The 25194-nt window shown below is 42.2% G+C and overlaps 1 protein-coding gene across 6 annotated transcripts in view; it reads right to left on the minus strand.

Annotated features, from left to right (window-relative positions):
- The window catches only part of iqsec1b (IQ motif and Sec7 domain ArfGEF 1b), a 222108-nt gene that overhangs the window by 159598 nt on the left and 37316 nt on the right, over positions 1–25194 (minus strand). For 4 of the 6 annotated variants that reach the window (XM_037783330.1, XM_037783345.1, XM_037783408.1 and 1 more), the window contains exon 2: positions 7465–7494. The exons of the other annotated variants lie outside the window; for them this stretch is intronic. In XM_037783330.1, coding sequence (XP_037639258.1) covers positions 7465–7494 — 30 coding nt within the window. The remainder of the gene's footprint in view (positions 1–7464; positions 7495–25194) is intronic. 6 annotated transcript variants of the gene reach the window in all.

Consider the following 25194-nt stretch of genomic DNA (forward strand, 5'->3'; position numbering starts at 1 on the left):
TTTGATTACAAGATATTTTGTGAGATTTTCTTTTTTTTAATGGGGATTCTTGTTGTTCATGAATAAATCTGTTAGTGTGTGGTGTTGCTGTTTCTCTCCACACGATAGGAACAAAACTGTTAAATTGAACACAACATGTGGTTATGTGTGGGCCAGCCTTAACATAAACTCTTTAAACTGGATCGTCTTAACATATCTGTCATATATTTATTCACTTTAGGGCTGCAACTAATATTTATTTGTATTGATAATTAATCTGTCAATTATGTTTTTGATTAATCGATAAGTAGTTTGGTATAAAATGTCAGAAAATGGTGAAAAATGTGGATCAGTGTTTCCCAAAGCCCAAGATGACGTCCTCACATGTCTTGTTTTGTCCACAAGTCAAAGATATTCAGTTTACTGTCACAGCGGAGGAAAGAAACCAGAAAATATTCACATTTAAGAAGCTTGAATCAGAGAATTTAGACTTTTATTTACGTACGTGCCAGTCTTTTGAAAGCGATATCTCAGGAGGGAATTAATTCAAATTTGGAATCAAGGATGAAATGATTTGATTTTGGTGGTCAAAGGTCACTGTGACCTCACAAACCCATTTTTGGTCATAACTCAACAATTTATATACTAATTATGACAATTTCACACACATGTCTCAACAGGATAAAATGATGAAGTGATGACATTTTGGACAGACATGGATGTAAACTGCAACTTGACTGGTTGACGGAGACGTACAGCTGCGAGGTGGTAATTCTAGTTTTTTAAAAAGTGACTCAAACCGATTAATCAATCATCAAAATAGTTGGTGATAATTTTAATAGTTGACAGCTAGTCGATTAATCTTTGCAGATCTAATTTGTTTAATGACATTTTATTATTCTGGGTTTCAGTGTAGGGGTTCGATGAGGAGTGAATTCAGGTGTTTCCACCTTAAAAAGATAGAAAGCGCTGAGTGGCATCACACTGGGTGGCTGCAATTTCACTGGTGTTTATATCTGTTGCAAACAAAAGGCAACAATGCTTCTCTGACACTGTGCTAAAACAAGGAAAGAGCAGCACGTTGAGACCGAGAAGCTGCTGCACACTATATTATTGTTGTGACAGAAAACCCCAACATAGCTTTGAATATAAATCTGTTCCTGAACCTCAGATTTCTGGAATACTAAACCAGTTGACTGCAGGTCATATTCACATGCATTATTAGTGAGCGTTGCAATTTTACCTTCCCAACAAAGGCAACAAACAAAATTAGACTTTGTTACTTGGGGCTCTCATTAAATTGCCATGAAGAGGTAGCGGGAGGTTTTGGAGAGCCTCGTGTGAAAGCAATGAGAAAAAGGAACAACAGCAAAACATCAGCATCAAAATGAAGGAATAAGGAGCAGCCTAATTTCCATATAGTGCGTTACAGGAGTTATTAGTCTTGTTGAGTAATGTCATAACAACGACCTGATATATCGTGGCCTACAGACCGGAGGCTTTGCATGGAAAGGAAAAATCTAGCAGTGTAGTGGAAACACGACTAGCAGAGCTGGCAAGCGTCCTGAAACTCTGCTAGTGAAGCCAGGGATCAAATCTGGTTGTGTTGCCACAGGCACCAAAATCCAAGAATATCCTACAGGAAGTAATCAGTCCATTAGTTTTCAAGGTCAAGGTTAGGGATGTTAATAATTAACCATTTAACCGCTAATCGGTAATCGGTTAAAACGGTTAAAAGAAATGTTAATAATGAATTAAAAAGCTGAGAAAAACTCATCACTTTAAGGAGAAAAGCTGGTCCACCTTAAGAGTCCACCTTAAGAGAGTCTGAGCCGGCGTTACAGATACAGGAAGTCGGCTCCCGTCTATAGCTCTCTTGAGCGGAGGAGTTGTAGCCTCGTAGCATTTATTCACCGACTAATAAACTGTACACACACTGTCTGCTACACCTACACCACCACCACCAACACACTGTCTGCTACACCTACACCACCACCACCAACACACTGTCTGCTACACCTACACCACCACCACCAACACACTGTCTGCTACACCTACGTTCACAGCTATAACGCCACCAACAACACACACACGGTCTCTCGGAAACTTGCTGAAATTACACACATACGGTCGTATGAGTGTGACAATGGTGAACACGAAGCTACCAGCAGAGCTACAGATGCTAACGTTGCACAAACACACACACTGTTTGATGGACACTCGCTATCATTACTCCGGGCAGACACACAGCTGACAACCTGCTAAACTAAACTAAATGTGCGGTGGAGACTTTTACTGGGAAAGTGGCTGCATGTCCGCGACACTACACGCAGCATCGTAGCTGCTAAGTTAACGCTCCCGGACGGTGAACTGGAGACTCGGTAGTCTGTTTTGCTCATACACTGCAGCTGGAGCACCGCTTCATGCGAGGCAAGAATCGTGTTGGTTAAAGGTTAATAATCGGTTAATAAGGGTCGGTTATCGGTTAAGAACATCTTTCAAAATGAACATCCCTAGTCCAGGTTACTTTTATGTAACCTGGACTAGGGAATGAGTCCTAAAACCCCTGAAATGAGTTAGCATTTTAACACTTCCGGTTCCCTCGTCTGGAGGTCGATGGGTTTTATGAATGCCTCGCAAGAGTCAGGGCTGATTTAAAACAGTAGCTGGCGTGTTGAGCATAAGAAGTGGATGTAGTCACTGTGACGTCACCCGTTGGTTTGGAATCCCAAAAAGGTTATTATTAACTTTAATGAAGTGAAAGCACACTGTGAAAGGGTTAAAGTAGTAAGACAAAAACACGGACAACTCCCAGACCGGACAACGCCGTGGTAGCAACCTGTCAATCACCAGGTAGCCCCGCCCTGAAGCGGAAAGAACGCAGGTTTAAGGCACTTCAGCATTGGCTTCAGTTTTCAGACTTGCCTACTGGTCGAGCCATTTTCAAACCATGAAATGCACATTTTCATATCTTTGTTGAAGAAGTGGGCAACGGACAAAAAAGAGTAATTTTGCTATCTTCACTCTGGAGTGATCAGTATGCTGTCCTACAGTTTCATCAAAACACCACTACAACAACACAAATGGTCCAGGAGCTCTCAGGAAGACATTGCTGACACAATTGAGTGTGGGTGTCTCCCATAGGGGTGGGAAGACATGTGAGGTGGAACAGTCCAGCGAGCCGTCATCTCTCTAGAGGTAAGGCTGATTACTAGCAGCTACCACACGCAGAGCCTCCACCCTCCTCCCTGCTGGAGCGGGGCTACTGTTTAGAGCTGAGGTAATTCCATTTCTCCAGCAGTATGAAGTTCTGTCCGTTATTGCGCTGAAAGCTGTTACGTAGCTTAATATGCTTCCAAAGCATAAGCTCATGAGTTTATCCTTGACCCGATAAAGAGAGAGAGGCTTTACTCTGTCAACAATTCAATCCTGTAATTCTCTCCCATTTCAGAGGCTGATGAAATCGTCTTTCTCTCGTGGTTTCACAGTGTCTGCGTCTTCACACAATTATGCTCTCTGCACAAGGCCATAAAGGAATACTTCACCTACAAAATGACCATTTGTATTTCAATTACTCACCACCTGCTACCTTGAATTCTTCAAGAAAACGTTGTTTTTCTCTCATGCCTCTATGGTGAATGGAAAATCAAAAAGCGGAGGATAGTCTTGATGAGTTGAAGTAAATGGGGGCCGCGTTTAACAACAGCAAAACCACATCAAAACATCTGTTGACAAACTCTCACACAACTGGTGCAGTATAATCCAAGTCTCATTTATCCAGTCGGATGCTCACTACTTCTCAAACACATGCATCTTCACTAAAACCTTATTTAATACACCTCAACATAAACAGTCTCAAGGTACGTTCACACCAAGCGCAAAGACAACTTTTCCTTTGGTGAGTTTACTTACAAAGTCAATGCAAAGAGGCAAAGAGGCAAATAGACATAGCCGTAACAGACGTACATTGTGTTGACGCTGTGTCGCGAAAGTGTGTCAGCATTGAGATTCTCCTCCTGTCGTCACTGACGTCCTGATGTTGTTGAATCAGAAATGGAAGAAAACTGGACAAAACTCTGTGTATAAACCACAGACTGTCTATGGTAGAAACAACAACATCACTGCCTAGATGACTTTATGTTGAGCCTGGCATGATCGATCCAAACTCCATTCAGAAAACAAGCATTTTAAAAGTTTGTCGTCTTGGTAACAGACCTGACAAAGTATGAATTCAAACTTTTTACAAATCGGCATCATTCTGTAGTTATATCTGCATCATTTTGATCTGCTTATTGCAGTTAAATCACAGCACAATCTGTTTATTTTGGGTTCATACCACAGTAGCGACATGTGGCTGCTAGATACAGTCAGTGTGATGTTACTGTATGTGAATACAGCTCGCCGCCAGGTGATGTTATGAACGCAGACACGACGGCGTTTGGTTTTCTGACATATCTAGGAGTTCACCAACATGTACAAAGCAGCGACAGTGATTATTTCTTCCATGGCTGATGGAGGAAATGACAGAAAGAAAAGTTGTTGGTATCTATCTATCTCCGGCACGTCTAGCCAGAATGAACACAAATTATACCGCCCCGAGTAAAGCGAGGTGAAACTTTACTTTGCTCTTGGTGTGAATGAAACATCATACAATTGTTAACCACCAATATACCTTATGAAGTCAATATCACATATAGATCAAAACAGTGTCTTTTAAAAATCACTTTAGGGGCTAGTTTTCCATCTTATTGGTTGCTTAAAACTACCTTTCTACATAAAAATTCACATAAATTCAATTCACAAAGGCCCTATGAGCCACCTGCTATCTGGCTGATATGTCGGCACACTGGTGTATCTCCACTTTTTCATTCTTCACTGATAAGTCCACTTTTATCTGCTATCAGACCGGCAGCCACACACCGCCGCAGCCCTGTCCAGCTGAAGCATCAGTCACTGTGATGAAAGTGTTGTGCTGCTCTGTGATTGACTTGGAAAGAACAAGGTGTCTACAGTGTCTAACTCCAGTGTCTCCCAGGGACGGGCCTTCAATTCATCTCTACTCTGACATCTCACTTCGTCTCAGGTCACTGTGCAGTGTCCCGGCCACATGAGGTGGTCAGAAGCACTCAGAGCCAACGCCGCACCAGCTTTTGTGGACTGAAATGGATTTGCAGATCCAGATCCCAGAGTTAATATTCATTATGAAGATTTATTTCTCCACCTGGCATTAACACCTGGATGATTGGATGGATTGTAATCACACAAAGCAAAAACACATCAACTCCAGGTGTAAATGAACCCTAGATGCATTAAGGAGTCGATTATGTAATCTACCTCCAGAGATGGTCAAAGATGCATTTGCCCACAATCACAACAAACTCTGATGCATTTCTCCTCCACATATAAAAACTAAATAACCAGAAATACAAGTCATGCGGATCCAACCATAGGGTACAGGAAATTCAGAGGGCGGGTTCCTGCAGCCTGGACAGAGACATTATTCTGTTATTATAGTTATGATACTCCTACACAATCTGCTAAAGCGAGGCTGATATTCTACGGAGTGAATTCACTGCTTCTGCGGCCACTAAACCTGTGCAAATGAGACAAAAAGAAACCCTGTAATTCTCACCCACAAAGGGTGAAATGCACCCATAACTGAGCCACCAAGAAAATAGCATCTTGGTGCTCCTGTGCTATTTACACGTATTTAAATGAGGTAATATGAAGACAAAATGTACCTCTTTCCATACAAATGAGCCTCGCAAAGATCAGCGCTGACAGTCACGCTGTTACAGTGAAATTATTAGCATCTTCAATATTGCAATATATTGACAAGCCAACCGCAGGGGGTGGCAAGCAACTGCCAAAACCGCTATGTTCACCTTTTTTCTTTTTGGAATTCTTTGCAATGGGAGCGCCACATTTTTACACTTTGCAGCAGCAGCGTGACGAGGTATTCTGCAGCGTGACGAGGTATTCTGCAGCGTGACGAGGTATTCTGCAGCGTGACGAGGTATTCTGCGCTGAGCGCTGTACGTTTGGTTTTTTTTTCTGATCGCCTTGAGTTGATAAACTTTGGGTTAAACGCTGCGCTGCGCTCGTCACTGTCACTTTTTACCCAGCCGTCCGATCACAACGGAGGAGGGGCGGGACAAATACCACAACGTCCAACCGTCACATCCACACACATATCTCTCTGTTCTCAGAAGGAGGAAGGAGGCGGGGTCACGCGTCATCAGTTATACTGCGCATGTGTTATACCTTGTGGTCTTAATGCTCAGGCTGATCAGAATCATTAAAAAAGTTCCTGAATCCGGCCTTGGCGGAGATAATAATAGCCTATCAATAAATCTTATTTATATAGCTCTAAGTTCAGGATGAATTAAGTAATTTGCAATAAAAAAAATTGCAATATTACCGCGTATCGCACTGTTGAGCCAATCATTATCACCACAGGGGGAATTCCCTCTCCGTGACAGCCCTATCTTCAGAGAGTGTAACTGAAGCACATTTATAAAGGGTGTTCACTCAAACTCATTTATTTTGGGATGGAGTTACTGTATTGTTGTGACAGATTCCATATGCTTGTGGAAAGCCATGTAATGTACTTCCAAACCAGTTTGTGTTTGGCCCTTTCCTGTTTCAACATGACAATGATCCCACAGAACCCGCACCTCAACCTCATCCAACACCTTTGGGATGAACTGGAACACAGACTGGGATCCAGACCTCATCCCCCAACATCAGTGGCCAACTCCACTAATGCTCTGGTGGCTGAATGGGAGCAAATCCCTGCAGCCAGGAAAGCCGTCCCTGCATACTCCAGTGGCACATTATATGTTCAATCACATGTGGATGTTGGGCTGCGTGCATACTTCTAGCCATATAGTGTGTATATAGTGTTGAGTATGGATAGATGGATGGATAGATACAACAGACAACTGTGCATATTAATGTTGCTCTCAGTTTTGGTTCAAATTTGAAGCCAATAGTTTAAAGATAAGAACTTGAGAAAGAATAAAATGTCCGATGACGGTGTGAAACACATTTTAAGCTTTAATGACTCATCTTATAGCTGCCTCTCATCATTTAAGTCATATAGAGTGGGAGGAGGAGATATGCACCCATCACTGTGCAAAGTCAGTTTATTGTGACCTCGAAACAAGACACGACTCCCTGGTTGAAAGCCCCGGAGAGAGAATCTATCGAGCAAAGATGAGAATCACAGAGTGAGACGCTGAAGGGAAGCGCTGTAAGATCTACGCTGCTTCCTGGAGGGAAAACAATAATGTTATCTGGACAGGGTGGAACTGTGAGGGTGAGGGTGCACACAGCAGAGACAAGTCCAGAAGGGGTTCAGAGGAAGCTGATGAGGTTTTTTGTTAGATGACATGTGACTGAGAGTAGTGTGGAAGGAAAAGAACAACATGTTGACAGGCAGAATAATGAGAATGTGTGTGGAGAGATTTGAGCAGCACATACCTGACACCTCTTGAACTTTCGCTTTCAGATCTGTAAATGACAAAGACGTCCATCAGGAGAGGTAGAGAGGGGACTAATAATGGAATAGTGACCTACTTCAAAAAAGGTTTTCATCTGAATATTTCTGCCCCGATGATGGGAAGTCCAGTTACATCCCAAAAAGTGAAAATCATGAAGCTGCACTTCTGAGCAGGTCAAAATGAGACATGAAACTGCATCGACAGCACCAAATTACATTTGGCTTAAATAACTGTCTCATACATAAGTGAAGGCAGTTCAGTGCAAAGCTAAGCTGACAATTAAACCAGTGAAACTGCCTTCTTTGCTTTTCCATACCAGCAGGTCCAGGACAGTTAAATCCCAGCAGCTGGCAGGCGGAGCAGCGGACCATCGGAGGCAGACCATCACTCCACTTCCTGCGTTCACACATTTATTAACGCTCATTTACAAACAGTCTAAATTATGCACGAGGTTTACTTTAGCTGTACCTTGGCACTGTCAAAATATGCTTGTGATACCTCAGAGCTGTTTTTAACCACAAACCAAAACATTACGGTGGAACCGGTTTCCCTCGGCTCCACGTTTTCCACTAATCCGAACCTATCAGAGAGGATTGTTTAAATACCAATTCAACAAGAGTTGGCAGATGCCTTTTTTCTGCATTATTGTCTCAGTGCATCTGTGGGAAACTAGCGTATAAACCTTAGCTTAAAACACACAGGACATTGCATGCTGAATGAAGCAAAAAATACCTATTTGATTAGTTTTAAACCCGACAATTAAACTAGTGAAACTGCCTTCTTTGCTTTTCCAGACCAGCAGGTCTAGGACAGTTCAATCCCAGCGGCTGGCGGGCAGAGAAGCCGACCATCAGTCAAGCTCCTGCATTCACACATTTACTTTATAAGTCTGCTTAACGCTCATTTACAGTCTAAATGATGCACCAGGTTTCTTTAACTGTACCTTGGCACTGTCAAAATATGCTCGTGATTCCTCAGAGCTTTTTTAACCCCTTAAACCCGGCCGCTATTCTGTCTTTCAGAGGTTGTAGCCGGCTGAGTTTTCAAGCTAGAGTGAAGATACAGGTATCATATGAAACAAAAAAAAACCTAAAGAACTGCACAATTAGAACCAATCATGTCATGCTAGCTTGTCGGGAATATCGCTAAATAACACTACGAAGTTACGCTAAATTTTGGTGGGGAAAAACTGGCAAGGTCATTTTCAAAGGGGTCCTTTGACCTCTGACCTCCAGATATGTGAATGTAAATGGGTTCTATGGGTACCCACGAGTCTCCCCTTTACAGACATGCCCACTTTATGATAATCACATGCAGTATAAATGTGTTATTTTCATACTGGGGTCCATAAACAGTCTTGAAATTACATAAATTGGGTCTCACTGTAAAGCTGAGCCTCTGGTGGATCCAATGAGCCAACTGGATTTATAAACCATTTTTTAAAATGTGACCTCACTGTATAAAATGATGACCTCAAACCACAACATTATGGGGGATCCTGTTTCCGCATCAGCTCCACATTTTCTGCTAATCCTAATCTGTCCGAGAGGATTTTTTTCAGAAGTTGGCAGATGCCCTTTTTTGGTCTCAGTGCATGTGATTTTGTGGGAATCTGGCGTATAAACTTCAGCTTAAACCACACAGGAAATTGCACGCTGAATGAAGCAAAATTACCTATTTGGTTAGTTTTAACCTTGGGCAGATGTGCGGCCGGGCGTGTGTGTGTAATGACAGATGTCAGCGTGACTGTGGGTCACCGCGGTTTCTAAAAGAATGTCATGTCAGAGCCCAGCGGTCACATAACCGGACGGATCCTTTCAATTCACCGGAAAAATTGGAGGTGGAAAATTCGGTCTTTGAAAGGGCAGGGCGCACTGAGGGCAAACTGTCGGAGACGTCCGTCAAATTCACTGAGGAGAACGAGAGGGACTCCACACTCTCTCTCTGGTCCAACACCAGAATAAACCAGCCAGCCTTTGTAGGTTTGACAGACTCCTTCATTATGCGCAGGTCTTTCATAGCCCAGGATATCCTGCTAATAGGGCTCTTGTCTTTCCTACTCTCCCTTCTGCAGAAAAGTGTCAGCTTTTTGGCTCCCGGTGTTAAATACTCAGTAAATTAGAGCGATCTATCAGCTGTATTGAATTCCCCCTCCATAGAGGTGGGTGAAACGCTGGCAGAGGTAGCGCTCTGACACCTTCATCCGTGCCGTGTTTGTCCAGACAAAGCTACCAAAGCATGACAAATCCTTCACTAATGGCATAATGGTACCCCGCCTGTACAAAGCTGCTTTGATGAGACACTTCTGAACTTCGGATGTTCTGCTTTGTCACTACTGTTTTCAGATGACACACAGAGCGAGCACAGTGAGGGGGGGGGGGCATCAGAAGGAGCAAGGTAAGCAAAAACTGATTGAAAACAAGGCGACATGCCCGAAGGAAATCATAAGCTGTCAGTGTGAGACCAACAGAAAGATTAACCTGTCCTTTGTCAAAAAGCAAAATCAATGGTGGATCATAAACAACGAGACTGCAGGGGGGAGGGGGCTCTGACTGGAAGTCTCTGGTCCCGTCAGCAGCAACGGGAGGGAGGGAGAGAAGGCGAGCATCAGACTCCCCTGTAAACTAACTGACAACCGGCAAAGACGAGATAGTCGCAGGCACAGTTGCAGAGATTAGGATCGGCGGCCTGATAAAAGCCGGTTAATGATATCATCTGTGGACGCCAGATAGCTCAGCTTTCCCCACAATTTGGCTCCAGTTACAAAAAAGAAGGCCACGCTAGGACGGAAACGCTGAGCCCGGAGTTATCAGTGCTGGGCAGCGATGGCAGCGGCTCCAGATGCATTATGCTGCGAGTGGGTGGAGACCACGGTGCATAACTTACTGACTGAAGGCTGTTGTCTCCAGAGAGTTACTGTATAATTATGAATTTATCAATATAAGTAGGGACTGGTTCACATTCTCCTCTCCAGTAGTGGGGGTATTAAAATGATTGTCCTTCTACTATAGAACATAATACACATAATGATAATAATATATAAAGACCAAGGTTCACTTTATTAATAATGGGCACAAAAACCTGAAGGTATTACTCATCTTGTGAAAGCGGACAGCATTTCAGTTCTCCTGTACTTTGAGAGTGATAAAGGTTGAATTACTCAAATGAGAAAAACACACATTTTCTCATCTACCCCGGAGCTATCCAGTCATACAGACAGTTTGGATGTTATCTGTTGAGGTTTTAAGATATACATATCTCTGAGATTTCAACCTCAACACCAATAACATTTAGGGTGGATGGAATTTTGTTTCTCAAAACACAAAAAAAGAGTATCTTCTTATCTTTCCAGTGAACCAAACCATGTCGTAGCTAGTCGTTAAGGAGGCTGAATAACGCTCCAAACTTAGGCTAAATTTTGGCGAGGAAAAAGGCCATTTTCAAAGGGGTCCCTTGACCTCTGACCTCCAGATCAGTGAATGTAAATGGGTTCTATGGGTACCCACGAGTCTCCCCTTTACAGACATGCCCACTTTATGATCATCACATGCAGTTTGTGGCAAGTCATAGTCAAGTCAGCACACTAACACACTGACAGCTGTTGTTGCCTGTTGGGCTGCAGTTTGCCATGTTATGATTGGAGCATATTGTTTTATGCTAAATGCAGTACCTGTGAGGGTTTCTGGATCAATATCTGTCATTGTTTTGTGTTGTTAATTGATTTACAATAATAAATATATACATACATTTGCATAAAGCAGCATATTTGTCCACTCCCATGTTGATAAGAGTATTAAATACTGGACTAATCTCCCTTTAAGGTTAATTTTGAACAGAAAGAAATGTGTTTGCGATTAATCACGATTAACTATGGACAATCATGTGAGTTTACATGCATGTCTGTCCAAAACGTCATCACTCCATAATTTTTTCCTGTTAGACATTTGTGTGAAATTATCATAATTAGTATTTGAATTCCAGAGTTATGGCCAAAAACGTGTTTTCTGAGGTCACAGTGACCTTGAACTTCGACCACCAAATTTGTGCCAAATTTGAAGAAATTCCCTCCAAGTCTTCCCTGAGATATCGCGTTCATGAAAATGTGATAGAAGGACAATACGGACGGACGGACAACCCAAAAACATAATGTCTCTGGCCACGGCTGTCGTCGGAGTGGAGGCATACAAGGCTCTCAAACCCCCGCTCAATGCTTGACCCCTACTAAAGCAGGGCCAAAGGTTTTGCCCTTTTGGAACCAATAGAATTAATGTGCATTAAACTAATTAACTAATGGGCACCCTGGACTTCCAACCCCCTAAAGGCACAACTAGACCACACTGTCAACCATCAGACCAAATGTTAAGTTCATAAGTTAAAACGAAAGAACGGACGGAAGGACACACGGGGGTATGATAAAGGATTTTTCATTAAAATAGGTATTTCACAATTGGAAATGCAGGAAGGGCGACGCCCCAGCGCCTTTAATGGACCACACGTCACTGGTGATGAGGCAAGAAACACAAATGGTCAAACAATTTAACAAGAGTTTAGCCAGAGCATATCTGAAGTTTTGGTAATAATAATAATCCCTCACATACTGCATAGTCAAAGAGTAACTGCAATGGATGTTCACCATGGACATGGGTGATAATTGTACCATTCATCTTCATTTGATCTTCCTAATAAGTGTGGCTAACCTGGGGGGTTTGATTAAAAACACCTGTCTGATTGTCTGCTTGTGTTTCTCGCCCCGCCACACTTCTTTTTAAGTGATGTTAATGTCTTCCCAGATCTCAGTGATTAGCTTGGTGAGAAAAGTAGAATTATTACCACTAGGAACGCTGATCAAACCTACAACAATAAGCTGTGATAAACCTGACATTTCTGTTTAATCTCCAGTGATTATTAAATATGTTTTATTGTCCCTGGCATGGAAACTAAGAACTGGAGTGTATAGTAATGAGTATTAGCAGATGAAGGATAAATCACTGAGGAGATTCTCCCACAATGACAGAAATAACTGCTCTGTGTTGAATTAATTTCTACTTCAACTCACAAATCAATACATCTGGTCCTAATGAGCCAATCACAGAAGGAGCCTGATGAGGAATGAAATTGTCTGCTTGTAGAAAAGCTGCAATACCATTATATTACAGCAAATGTGCCTCCCTGACAATCAACTGGGCTCCAGCAGCTGTCAGTCCAATCATAGCAAGGATTAGTATAATTAACATTTTCTAGACCCCCAGAGTTTTTCAATCAAGTGTAAAGTTTTAATAATCACAGATGAATGGGGCTGCAGGGAATTATGCGTCGCACTTGTTCAGGCACTTCTCCACGGCGCCTTAACCTTCCATCTGGAAACACACTTCATCTCTGGGTGAAAAATTACCTACAGTCAATTCTCTGTTGATTTCAGGCTACAACTAAGTAGAATTCGAAACCAAAAAAAACAATGAAAGCGGTATTGCCTCGGCTCTTTCGATTCTGGGCCAAACACACTTGGAGCAAATGTGGAGATTTCCCAGAAGCTGCAAAAGGGAATGACAGGAATCTTGGATACTAGCAATGTGGGCAAACGCAAGCCAGGCATGCTGTAATGAACTGGCAGGGGGCTGCAGCCAAGCCAATTAAATGATATGAGCCTGACAATAAGTGGTTTTCATTACATGACCTCCAGAAACCCACCGCAACCAAATTTAATCATCTGACAATGCACTGGTTATAAGAAACCTTCATGCCTTGACACTTTAAGAAGAAAAAAGATTACAATTCCCATTACAAGTTTCAACTTGCAATTTCAAAGGGCTAAGGTGCAAAGAACTGAAGTGCCTTTCTAAGTTTCAATAGCCGTCTCAGTTACTTGTGTGAGTAAAGCTGGGAGCAGGAGAAAAGCAGTTTAGCTTTGAAACGTGAAAAGCCAATAAATGCGATTTCTTTCATATTGTATTGCCGTTAAAGTTTCCCTCTTCTGTGCACGTCCCTTATGGAGGAGAGAGGAAGCCTCCACTGGCTGCTGTATATAGCAGGTGGTTTTGAGCCAAGTTTTCATTTTCTTCTCTGTTCCTGTGTCAATTACATCTGTACTTGTTTAACTAAATGGGGTAATGAAATTAACCTTTTCACACGCTGGGCAATACATCACAGCCAAATGAGACAAGCACAATAGGGAGGGTCAGCACTCTGCAGCAGCCGTGGACACCCATAGGGTAGGACAAAACTGGAGCAAGGATACAGACACAAACTGCATTTCCAGAACCATTAGACCATTAGACCATGTGGAATATGTCTAATAATGTCTAATATAATGTGTATGAATATTGAATTCCCTCTTCTTTCTAGTTTTAAATAAATACAAACTTGTAGAGCCGACTTTAGAAAGGTTGCGTCTGAAATTCCGTACTAACATGCTATTTAGTATGCTAAAACAGTATGTGAGATTTTTTAGTATGTCCCAAAACCTTAGTATGAAACCAACAGTACGCAAATTGCACTACTAATATTACTACTTTCGGTGAAATATCACGGTATGCAACGCTGGACACAACGGCGTAAGGCTGACGTGGATAAGGAATTTTCCCTGCGGTGATAAGAACTGGCTCAACGGTGTGATATGTGACATTATTGCCATTTTTTTTACAAATTACTTCATTTATCCAGATTTAAGTGCTATAGACATAAGCTTTATTGTAAGGCTATTATTACATAAATTGTTTATTTTCAAAAGACGAAGGTGAAAGTTTTAAAACTAAATAAATAGAACAGAGAAGGGCGATGAGGCGCAGCGTGTTTTAGCTGAGATGCTTTGGTTGCGTCGGGTTGCTATAATACGGAATATCTGCAGAAGTAAAACATTTCAGCACAAAGAAGAGTATTTGCTCTGGATGAAGGGAAGCCTGAAGCACGTATGGAGAGAGGACTGTCCCGCCTGTCTATCAGTGTGTTCCAATCTGCGTACTTCCTTACTTACACTTGATGAGTGCATAAGTGCGTTCACACTGTGAAGTACGGCAAAATGCAGTGCTCTCGAAGTACCCAGATGTTGTACTCAAAACGGTCAAATTATTGAGTGTGGAACGCTGGACACTTTCCACACTCAATTGTCGCCATCTTGGCTACGTAGCGGAAGGGGCGGGACCACGACCTCTATTCAAACATGTGAAAATGGCAGCAGATGATGCAAGAGCTTTTGCGGTGCTGAACAACGTACCTTATAGATGTAAGTTATAACGTTTCACGTTTACTCATTTGCTTTTGTTTTCTGTGTATTCTTGATCAACAAAGCAGGCAGATATTTTGGCGGGTAGTGGACGGGTAAAACCTGAAGGAGGCAGCAACGCAACACAAAGGATGCCAGCTGCCGCAAAACACCGAAGAAGAAAAACATTTTTTGGCGGGTAGCGAGCCGCGGTGAAATGTTGCGATCGTCATTTCCGGTAAGTACGCCACAGAGTATTTGATTTGAGACTTTGGACTTGTCGTCATCAGACTAGTTTGATATACTGTATGTTTTCCCTAGTCGCTGCTTTTCAACTGCCAATAAGGGGAAAGGTACCTTGTTGTACAACCCAGCAATCAGCCATTAGTTGGTTGGTTGTTGCGCAGCTACACGCTCACAAACAGCTGCTAATTGTTCTTGATGAAGCACTTGACCAAGCTGGAGGAGCCTGCAAATAAAGTTTGAGTGGTGCCATCAGTAGCCACTTTATGCTCATACCCTGAGGGGAATTTACTTATCCTATTCATATAGTCTGTGTATGATGCTTTTATAAGTATGTCTAGCCATTAAAATGAGTCTCATGCACCATGAGAGCGTTCACTGAGAGCTCGTCTTGAAAAATGCATGTATGCTCATATGAGCCCCGAACCCGTCCTCAAACATTACATGTATTTTTTAAGGGGGCCATGTATTGTGAATGTAACCTTCATGGCATTTTTATATTGTGAATGCAGAACATGAAAGCAAAGAAGAAGAAACATTTGTTTTCATAGTTTTCAGGCATAAAAAATGACAAACTTTCCCTGCTTGTTACAGCACAGAGGAGATCTCCAAGGTGATTATAGAGTACATAGAGTACTATACATACACAAACACAAGGAACCACACACAACAAATTTTTTTTCATAATATATAAATACAAACAACAGGCCTTCTATAGTAATATGAGTCCTTCACTGTCTAACAGTCAATATCTATTCTAGAGAGAAGACACACAGCAGATTCTTAGCCACAAAAACTCATTAGTTCTTTTGTGTATTTCCAAAATGACTCATGAACTTAAGCTTAAATTAAATTACTTGTGAAAGACAATGACTGCTGGGGGAGGAAGATTGATATAGAGCAGAAGTAAATAGCATATTTAATGGCAGGTAATGTACAATATTAGCCCCACACTGGCCTCAGTTTGCTGTATGCATGATGGAATGGAAATGAGCCCTCAGTCTTATTGGAAGATACGATCATTTCCCCTGTGAGCAGAGTACCAAACAGCAATATGGGCAGTCTGCCAGCAGGTAGTGTAAGTGTGTCTATGTGTGTGTCTATGTGTGTGTGTGTGTGTGTGTGTCAGAGAAGGTGGGGGAGTGCAAGCCAAAGATGAGGTCTGTGGCTTACACACTCCTGTTTTAAGTAGACCACTTGAGGTGCACTCCTGCCAGCCCGGTCTCATTCCCAGAGCATCAAATACGCTTTGTCACGGCCTGCGGCGTCTGATACCGACGCACAAGCGCTGTCCAAAATTAACTTTTTGACTCACCGGCCAAGGGGACTGGTAGATGAATAAAATCCACCAGCCAAGCATATTTTTACCGGCCAAAATAATAAATTGCCTTTCTGTGTCACATATATATTTGTTTCAGTACATTTCATTGAGATAATGAGGTATTATGTTGAATACAAACTTAGAGAAGAGACCAGAGTAGGGACTTTAATAATGAACCGTTTAACCATTAACCACCTTTAAGAATTCAGACCGATTCATTAATCCACCTTAACAGCCCATCTTAAGTGAGCCTGAGTCGGAGTTGCAAGATACAGGAAGTTGGCTCCGGTCTTGAGGAGTTGCAGCATTTATTCACCGACAAATAAACCATACACACACTGCTACAACTACGTACACAGCTGTAACGTTACTGCTGACTTCATACTCACTGTCGTCACACATGGTCTGTCAGACACTCGCTATCGTTACGCCAGGGCTGACGAACAGCTGACAGCCTCGCAGCTAAACTAAATGATGCGGTGGAGACTTTTACTGGGAAAGTGGCTGCATGTGTCGACGACACTACAAGCAGCATCGTGGCTGCTACAGTAACTCTCCCGGACGGTGAACTGAGGACTCAAGTTGTCTGTTTTGCTCGTACACTGCAGCTGGTGATAAATGATGAATTTAACCTGATTGTGCATTGGCTTAGCATTGCACTACCGCTGCATGCGACCAGTAATTTAAGTTAAAGCTGCAGTAGTCAGTATAATTTTGTCGTCATTGGGCAAAAATCCCATAATAACCTTTCAGCATATTGTAATTCAAGTGTTCTGCTCCTCCTCATGGCTCTGTTTTCAGGCTTTAGAACATCTAGCCTGTGACGAGAGACTTTGACCAATCACAGGTCATTTCAGAGAGAGAGAGCGTTCCTATTGGCTGTGCTCCGGTCATGTGTCCAGAACTTGGCGTTCCTTCACCAGATTTCACAATGGCGGCGGCGTCACAAACTTTGTCATGTTACAGCTAAACCGTGAACTACAAGATGATTCTGAGAACATCTGAGGAGAGAAATAGACATTAACGTACTTTTTAACAATGATCAACAAAAGATAGAAATCCACTTTATTCCGTTCAGTTTTTTTCCCCCACGAGTAAACCCTCTTCCCAAACAAATCAATAAGGGATTTCTCAGAAAGTAAATGAACCCATCATAAACACATCCTAACCTATACTGAAGTGATGCCAAGCGGTCCTGACCAAGCGTCCCTATGTGACGGGTTGGGAATGAGAACGGATCGCTCCTGCAGGCCTGATCCGTCCTCGTAGTCCCATCTCTCTGTGTACGTATAGCTGGAGCTCAAATGGTTCTGACAGTAGCTAAGTTGCTCATCAAGGTGCAGGCAGAGGCAGACCACCAGTGTTTAAAGACAAATCAGGAAATATTAGCATCAGATTAGCATAATGTTATTTGGTTAACTTCCAACGAGGCAATGCAACAATGGATCCCACCCTGAGTGGGTCCATGATTTGATGGCAGCTGCCACAGAGGGAGACACCAGGACACAGCAGCCTCCATCTAATGTCATCTAGTGGATTTCTATTGATTCCTCGGCATATGACCTCAGCATGTGACAAACGGCTGAGGGAAGAAATTCAATCTGCATTTAAATACTACACAAAGTAAAGGTCAGAAAAGGGATTTTTTTTTTATTTTTTGCAAAAGTTCCATAATTTTACTTTACTTTCTTCTTCTATACTTTTCCTTCACTATTAATTTACCTTTAACATTATCAACGTATGAACAGATTTTAAGATCCACTTTTTGGCACTTTTTCCAGAGATTTCAACCACAAGACTGTAAGTACTTAGCAAACCGTCTGTGGTGTACAGCTTTCAGCCCGGTGCGGTGTCGGTGCTGGAGCTGAGGAGAGAACGGCCGGTGCTGGTGGACGGTGAACTTTCAAAACGTCCCGAAACAGTATTTCAAACGGCGTACCTCTGCAACATGTCTATCCGTAATACGGTGCGCTGCGACCGGCGTGCGACGGTGTGGCTCCTTGGTTCAGCCCAGCAGCAGCTAGACGGCCGCCTCGCCAGGAGGAGACGGTAAAGAAGAGCGTGAGTGAGAGAGAGTCAGTGTGTTGCACTAATTCTTGTCTCATTTGTGGTCTGATAAACAGTAAATCATCGAGGCTGGTTTCATCTTAACTGGTTTGAAAACGATGCAATCTGGTTGCCATGGTAATGAATTACATCTGACTATTAACCACACCACCATTATCTGTTTGAGAAAGAATGGTAACCAAAAAACAGTAAGTAAAACTGTCTGGTTGGGGCTTTAAGCTTTCATCCCATTTGGATATTGTTCTTTTAAATGTACAGTAGAGTAAGTCATCAGTTACAATGAGTGTAAGGAGCCCTATCTAGTCTGTAGTACAATGGAAACTGTCATCACAGTCACGCTAACACTACAATGCAATGCTAACACAACTGCATTATCACTACATTATCACTACACACTGTACTGTTTTCTCTGGAGGAATATTAGTTTATCATCTAGGCTTGGCATTGCTGGATGTCTGGACTAGCAGCAGTCCTCAGCTGCACAGCACTTCAATGGGGTGAAACAGTACAGTGGCTGTCATCAGTTATCCTCCCTTACGGCGGAGTGCTGGGAGGATAACTGCTCTCACTGTTGCTTGAGGTGCTCCTTCAAGTCACACAGCTGGGAATACATTGGTACAGGATCATGCGCTGAACTTAACAGCATTTTAAAACCGGAATGGACAGTCAAAAGAGAATGGCTTGGAATGGAAAAAGCAGCTTAAAGGCCGTTTGAACTTATTGTGCGGTTAACAAACAAGCTTTAACAACCTCGCAAGCTCGTTAGGTCAGAAAGCTTTATTTTCCCTTTTCAACAACTTTTTATTAAACGAAATGGTGGACAATGGTGAACAAAACAGAACAACAGTAAAGTAAGGCTAAAGGTTTTTCCCTTTTGGAAAAATTTCAGAAATTTTGGGCACCCTGGACTTCTAACCCCCAGAAAAGAAAACTAGCCCACACTATCAACCATCTTACCAAATATGAAGTTCCTAAGTTAAATAGTGTCCGAGTTCTACTCCGGAAACGAAAGTGTGAGACATGAACGGACAGAAGGACGGACGGAAGGACGGACGGAAGGACGGACGGAAGGACAGACGGAAGGACAAGCGAAGCGCTTATACCCCGACTACATTGTCACGGGGGTATAATAATGACTAAGGGGGTAAAGACAAATAATAGAAAAGCTAAAACAGCCTTTAAAAAAGACAACATTTATGCCATATCACGATATTTCGATATCCAAAATATAGGACATTATATCTAGTCTCATATCACAATATGGATATTATATCGATATATTGCCCAGCCCTAATTTCAATGACCCACTTTCTGGTGTGCTCAGTAAAATGTTAATGCAGTAAAAACAATATGACATCACATCACAAGCCTCTCACAGACAACTCATAATGCATCATCTATTATTCATACGCCTGATGGAAAATGCAGCCGGTCTGGCATAAGTGTATTATCTGCAACTAGTCCACCCTTCACAACGACATTTTGAATAATTGAGACCACAAAATGTTCAATCTAAAAACAACTTAAGTTTGATTCATCAGCAGCAGAGCAGAGTGAGTAAACGGTAGGTCTATATCAGGACACAAAGAACAACAACATGCAAACCATGTGTAGTCACGAGCGCCTGCAGCACAATAACCTCAAGAAAAACTATGAAACAAAGAGAAAAACGTCACAAACTGCCAGGCAGAGTCTTTAAATAAATGCTGCGATAATGAAATCATCAACATTCAGTCATGTGAATCGTGGAGCAGGAGTGAATGAGCACTCAATTTGTTTTTCTTATTGAGGTAAATCAAATGAAACCAGACGTATTAATGATCCTGCAGTCAGAGCTCTAACAAACCGAGCTGACTGTTGGCCACCGTTAGGATTGCTTAGATTGTCTGTGACTGACCATCGTCTCTAGGTTTTGTGTGGCGTCTGGCACCATTTGGCAATAAACTCTTACCAGCAGTCATTCAACCAAACCAGCATGTTGACTGTGAATCACCATTGGAGGCAATCTTCAGCCAGGCAAATCACTGATTTCAACCTTTCAGTGCAGCTTTCCTTCATTTCTTCACCTTCACATTGCATTCTTCTCTTCTCCCATAATCAAATCTAATGCTGACAATGTCGGTGCAGACCCAAACCTTACAGAGCCAGTTGCAGGTTTCATTAAACACATCAACAAGCATATAACAAGGTTATTAGATCAGATTCACAGTAATATGAAAGGGGTAGGATTGTGTTTTCTTTTGGTTAGAGATACAGAATACAGATTGTTATTTCCATTCACTCAGGAGTGGAACATACTGTACATGTTGGAGGTAGCTGGTATTTGCCACAGTAGTCGGTGTTACCGGTGTTACAGGGTGTTCGGGCCTACATCATTACATTACTTGCCCACCTACACTGTTGTTTTGCTTTTTTTTATAGAAATAAAACCCATTTAGTTCAATTTAACGTATCAGCGCCGTGTTATCAATGCCTAGTCAGACAACGGAAGCTATAAACATATGGAGTCTCAGCACAGAGTAGCAGGAGTCAGATTTCACACACTAGTATCAGGACTAGAGAGAGTAGACAGAATGAACGATGGCGGAAAATTTGGTGAAAAGCAAAAGCGCCTATTTGGCAATACTTTGCATTCAAACCCAATACTATAAGGGAACCATAACGCTGATGAGGCAATCATCACTCGGAAAATGGAGGGGTCACAGCCGGTGTGCACGGTGCGAGGTGGAAACTAGGAAAGGGAATAAAATTGATTCACCCATGTATTGCGATTTGTTTACGGTTTTGAAATTCATTTTTCAATGCCAGAATCGATATATTTGCTTCATGTGAGTCTATGTGGAGGTAGAAGGACGTTACCGCTTTTATAGCCTGACGTGATGTCATATCTGCTTCAATAACCAAAGCAAAGCCTCTGTGAGCCGAAGCGAACGGTGGAAGGTTCCTCGAGGATACGACCTGCACCCTCACATGTTAAATCCAGCGTGGTAAACACTACACATCCAGTAAAGGATGGAAACACTTTGGGTTTCACACATTGACAGGAAAAGCAGAGTTAGACAGAGCAGAGCTAAAGCTGCATGCTAACTCTGTCACGGACAGGAAACGTTATGGTATGGCGGTAACGTGCGGTCGAGCCGGCCGTCGCTCTTATCTGCGTGGTCAAATGGGCCGACGCTACGACTGTAGAGCACCCAGATACTGACATTTGTGTTCTCTGCATTGAAACGGCCCCGATGGAGCTGACCATGGATGGATAAAGAGAACGGAGCTGACGGGAGAGCTAGAGACCACCTTGGAGAAGTTAGAGGAAGTGTACATGTATGACTACGTCTGGTTTTCAAAATAAGGTGTTAACAAAGGGAACTGTATATACAAAATACATCTATGGAAAGTATAAAACATGTTAATTGTCCCTTATAAATTAAAAAGAAAATACCACTAATGTGTGAGGAAAATGTTTTTATTCTTTGAGTTTTGGGTTTCTGGAAAAAATTTAATAATTCCTGACAATAGCTAATATATTTGACTTCATACTTTCTGTTCCTGGAATTGTATTATTCAACTTTTTTCGAGTGGTTTAGTGTTAAAAAAGTTTACAAAAATTGCAATAAATCGTATTATCGAATCGCAATATATATGGAATCAGCACCCAAGTATCGTGATAGTATCGAATCGCGAGATAGGCGTATCGCCTCAGCCCGAGTGGAAACCTGCAGCCCCACAGCGAAAGCTCTACCGGAGAGGCCAAACACACAGCCATCCACCGTTAAAGATCAAAGTAAGCGCTCTATAAATATTGAGCTTCATATTTTCGTGTAAAATATCCGGTGTAATCGATAACACCGTTTATTAAACGGTGGGAAGATGTCCTCACCTAGTATATGGCCATTGTCTGTATCACTACACACACGTCAGTCACCTGATTATATATGCTGTAGATCCGTTCGTCAGTGTGATCAAGGCCAAGCTATAATGTACTATGAACACAATGAGAGGTAATAAGTCACTCTAATAGCATATCAGCGGCTATAGCCTTTTAATTTTCTGCTGTATAATAAAAGCCTGTGGCAGAATTTCTACAGCATATTGTGCCCGTGATTTGAGGTGTGAACACTAATGCCTTCAAGCCCTTAGCAGAGTATTTAATATGTGCCAGCATACTACACAGATATTATTCCTCATTACATCTGTGACCAGGGGGAAGTCATAACCACATGAAAGAAAGAAAAAAAGACGTGCGCCGCTAACGGCTGCTACATTAAAGAACAGGATTATGAAAGAGGACGGCTGATCTCAATCTATCAGCGCTGCAGCCCACAGATGACAGCATCAAACATATCAACATCAGTCTGCCAGCGTAACGGCAGCAGCTTCACAGAGGAGAGGAATGCGCACGAGACATCAATTATCTTACAGGTCTATTTTAAGGCTCTTTGTAAAAAAGAAAAAAAGAAAAAGAGGCCAGTGACGTTGCCGGAGAGCCGTGATGTTTGTTGTTGACATTTTTTGCCGTGCGTCACGTTGCACATGCCTTCCCCTCGCTCTCTCCCACCGCATGTGTCAGCGGCAATTATTCACAACAGAAATGTGCATCTGAGAGAATACTTAGTGGCCATTATACACATGCCAGACTACATTCAAAGGTTCACTTTACTGCAGCAGGAGACAGCCCTAACACACTGCAGGGTACTTCAAATGAGATCAGAGTTTATCATATCTGTGCAATCAGCATTCTTTCCAGCGAAAATGGAGTCAAGTCAATACACACATCCTATATAGCTGGGAATATTCCATTAACTAATTGGACCAGCCAACAGTGGGGTACTACATTTGTCTAATGCCTGGATATCGCATGCCTTTGTGCCACATAGACAAATACAACTCAATACATCAGTGAAATGTTCAATACAAATCAACTCAATCTTTTTAAAAAAAGAACAATAGTTTAAACGATCTGAAGAGGAAGCATTTTCACATCAATAAATCATTTGGAGAAATTAGTATAATTAGCAGAAACAAATGACACCACCGCTGAGAGACGGCCTGGCAGCCTCTGCATTTTTACTTTTGTGTTCCACCACGTGTAATTTGGCTGGAAATCTGTTGGATTGCTTTACAGCACAGAAACAGGACGCTGCTGTTTGTGCCAGTGCAGATGGAGCTAAAGCTGCCAGTGGCAGATGGTGGAAGGAGTGAAAGGCAAACGTCCTCTTCTGCGAAGCCAGAGAGAAAAACCTTTGACTGAAGAGGTAACATCCCCGGTGCGACTAGGAGCAACAGGGTTTAACCTTCATCATAGCAACATATTGAACGTACAAGCACTAAATGAACTATAAGAAACAACCATAACAGCAAAATGTTTACTTATTTCTTCTCAAAACATTATCAGTTAGATAACCACATTATAATGAATTGAGGAAAGTTTCCCTACAATACGGAAACGTTTGAAGCTGTCCTAAGAATTGTATCATCTTCTTACCTTTACTGCACCCCAACACTTGAAGGGTAACTCCCATATTTTTCAACCTGGACCATATTTTCCCATGTCTTTGTGTCTAAGTGACTAATGGGGACAGCACTTTTTGAAATTGGTCCAGTATTGAGGGAGAACGCTGCAGCCTGCAGCCGCTAAACAGGCTGTAATGTCATCATCTGGGTCAACCTGGTACCGTCACTTTAGGCAAATACTGCTAAAAAGTGAAAGTTACGTATTCGTTCTATTGCAACATCATCGCCCAGCAGCAAAGCTACGCTTCAGCCATTTTGGACTGAAAGCGACTACCGGACGCCAGTAAAATGACAACCTAAAAATACCTACCGGAATGGCCTGTGTTAAACAATAAAATATTATAAATATAAGTGTTTTCAGTCCAAAATGGCGGCAGCGGCTGTTGTCAAAGAAACACCAGAGTGCTTGTATACTCTTTAGTTTAGATCCACTAAAAGTGTTTGTTTTTGCCACTGACAGGCTCAGACTGTTATTAGAAGTGTCTGATAAGATTATGAAAAGAACCCTACAGAGAAATAAAACGGTCTTCTTACCTTTCGCTTTCTTTTTGTTATTGTGTCATGTGACTTGTTGTCGGAAGAAAGGTAGAAACATGAGTGAGTTTGGAGAGAGGAGTGCCGGTGTTGTCAGAGTTTGTTGTGTTGGCGTACAGAAAGCGTAGCTTAGTGTTACCTAAAAGATTTTCAATGTCATGGCTGAATATTAGGGCTGTCAGGAATACCATTTTTTGGGCTTCGAAGCTCCGGTGAGAAATATTCGCAGGTATTCGAAGCTTTGCAACGCGGCCACACGACTGTACACACACACACACACACACACACACCTCTCTACACAACAAACAGTGATATCCATCTGAAAATAACTAATAAGAATTAATGTTGAATATGAATAATGAATAATGGTGTGGGATTATTCCTTATTTCATGGACTATTTTGAGATTTAGACATTATTATTACATACTGAATACTGATCTGGAGGTCAATTACTGTAGCAACGGTCGAAGCTGTGAATCATTTGGGTCAGTTCTACTGAATATTTAGCTGATTTCAACAATGTAGATGCGACGCAAGATTTTAGAATAAGACTTCTCACACAAATAAACCAGAAAGGTAAAGAAAAACATTTTAGGTCCTTTCCATAATGTTGTCAGACACTTGTAGCCTTCAGCGACAGGCTGCTCCACCCAGAGTGTGTGAAGGAGCGCTATCGCAGGTCTTTCCTTCCTGCAGCTGTCAGACTCCCAACCAGCGCTGCTCCCAGTAGACCACATACACCAACAACTGAACTGTACTGTACACTGACTGTGAAATATCAATACTACTCAGGTGTAATTCATATTGTGCAATATTCATTCTCTATGTGCAATAT

This window comes from Sebastes umbrosus, chromosome 1 (genome assembly GCF_015220745.1).
Source record: "Sebastes umbrosus isolate fSebUmb1 chromosome 1, fSebUmb1.pri, whole genome shotgun sequence".
NCBI lineage: Eukaryota > Metazoa > Chordata > Actinopteri > Perciformes > Sebastidae > Sebastes > Sebastes umbrosus.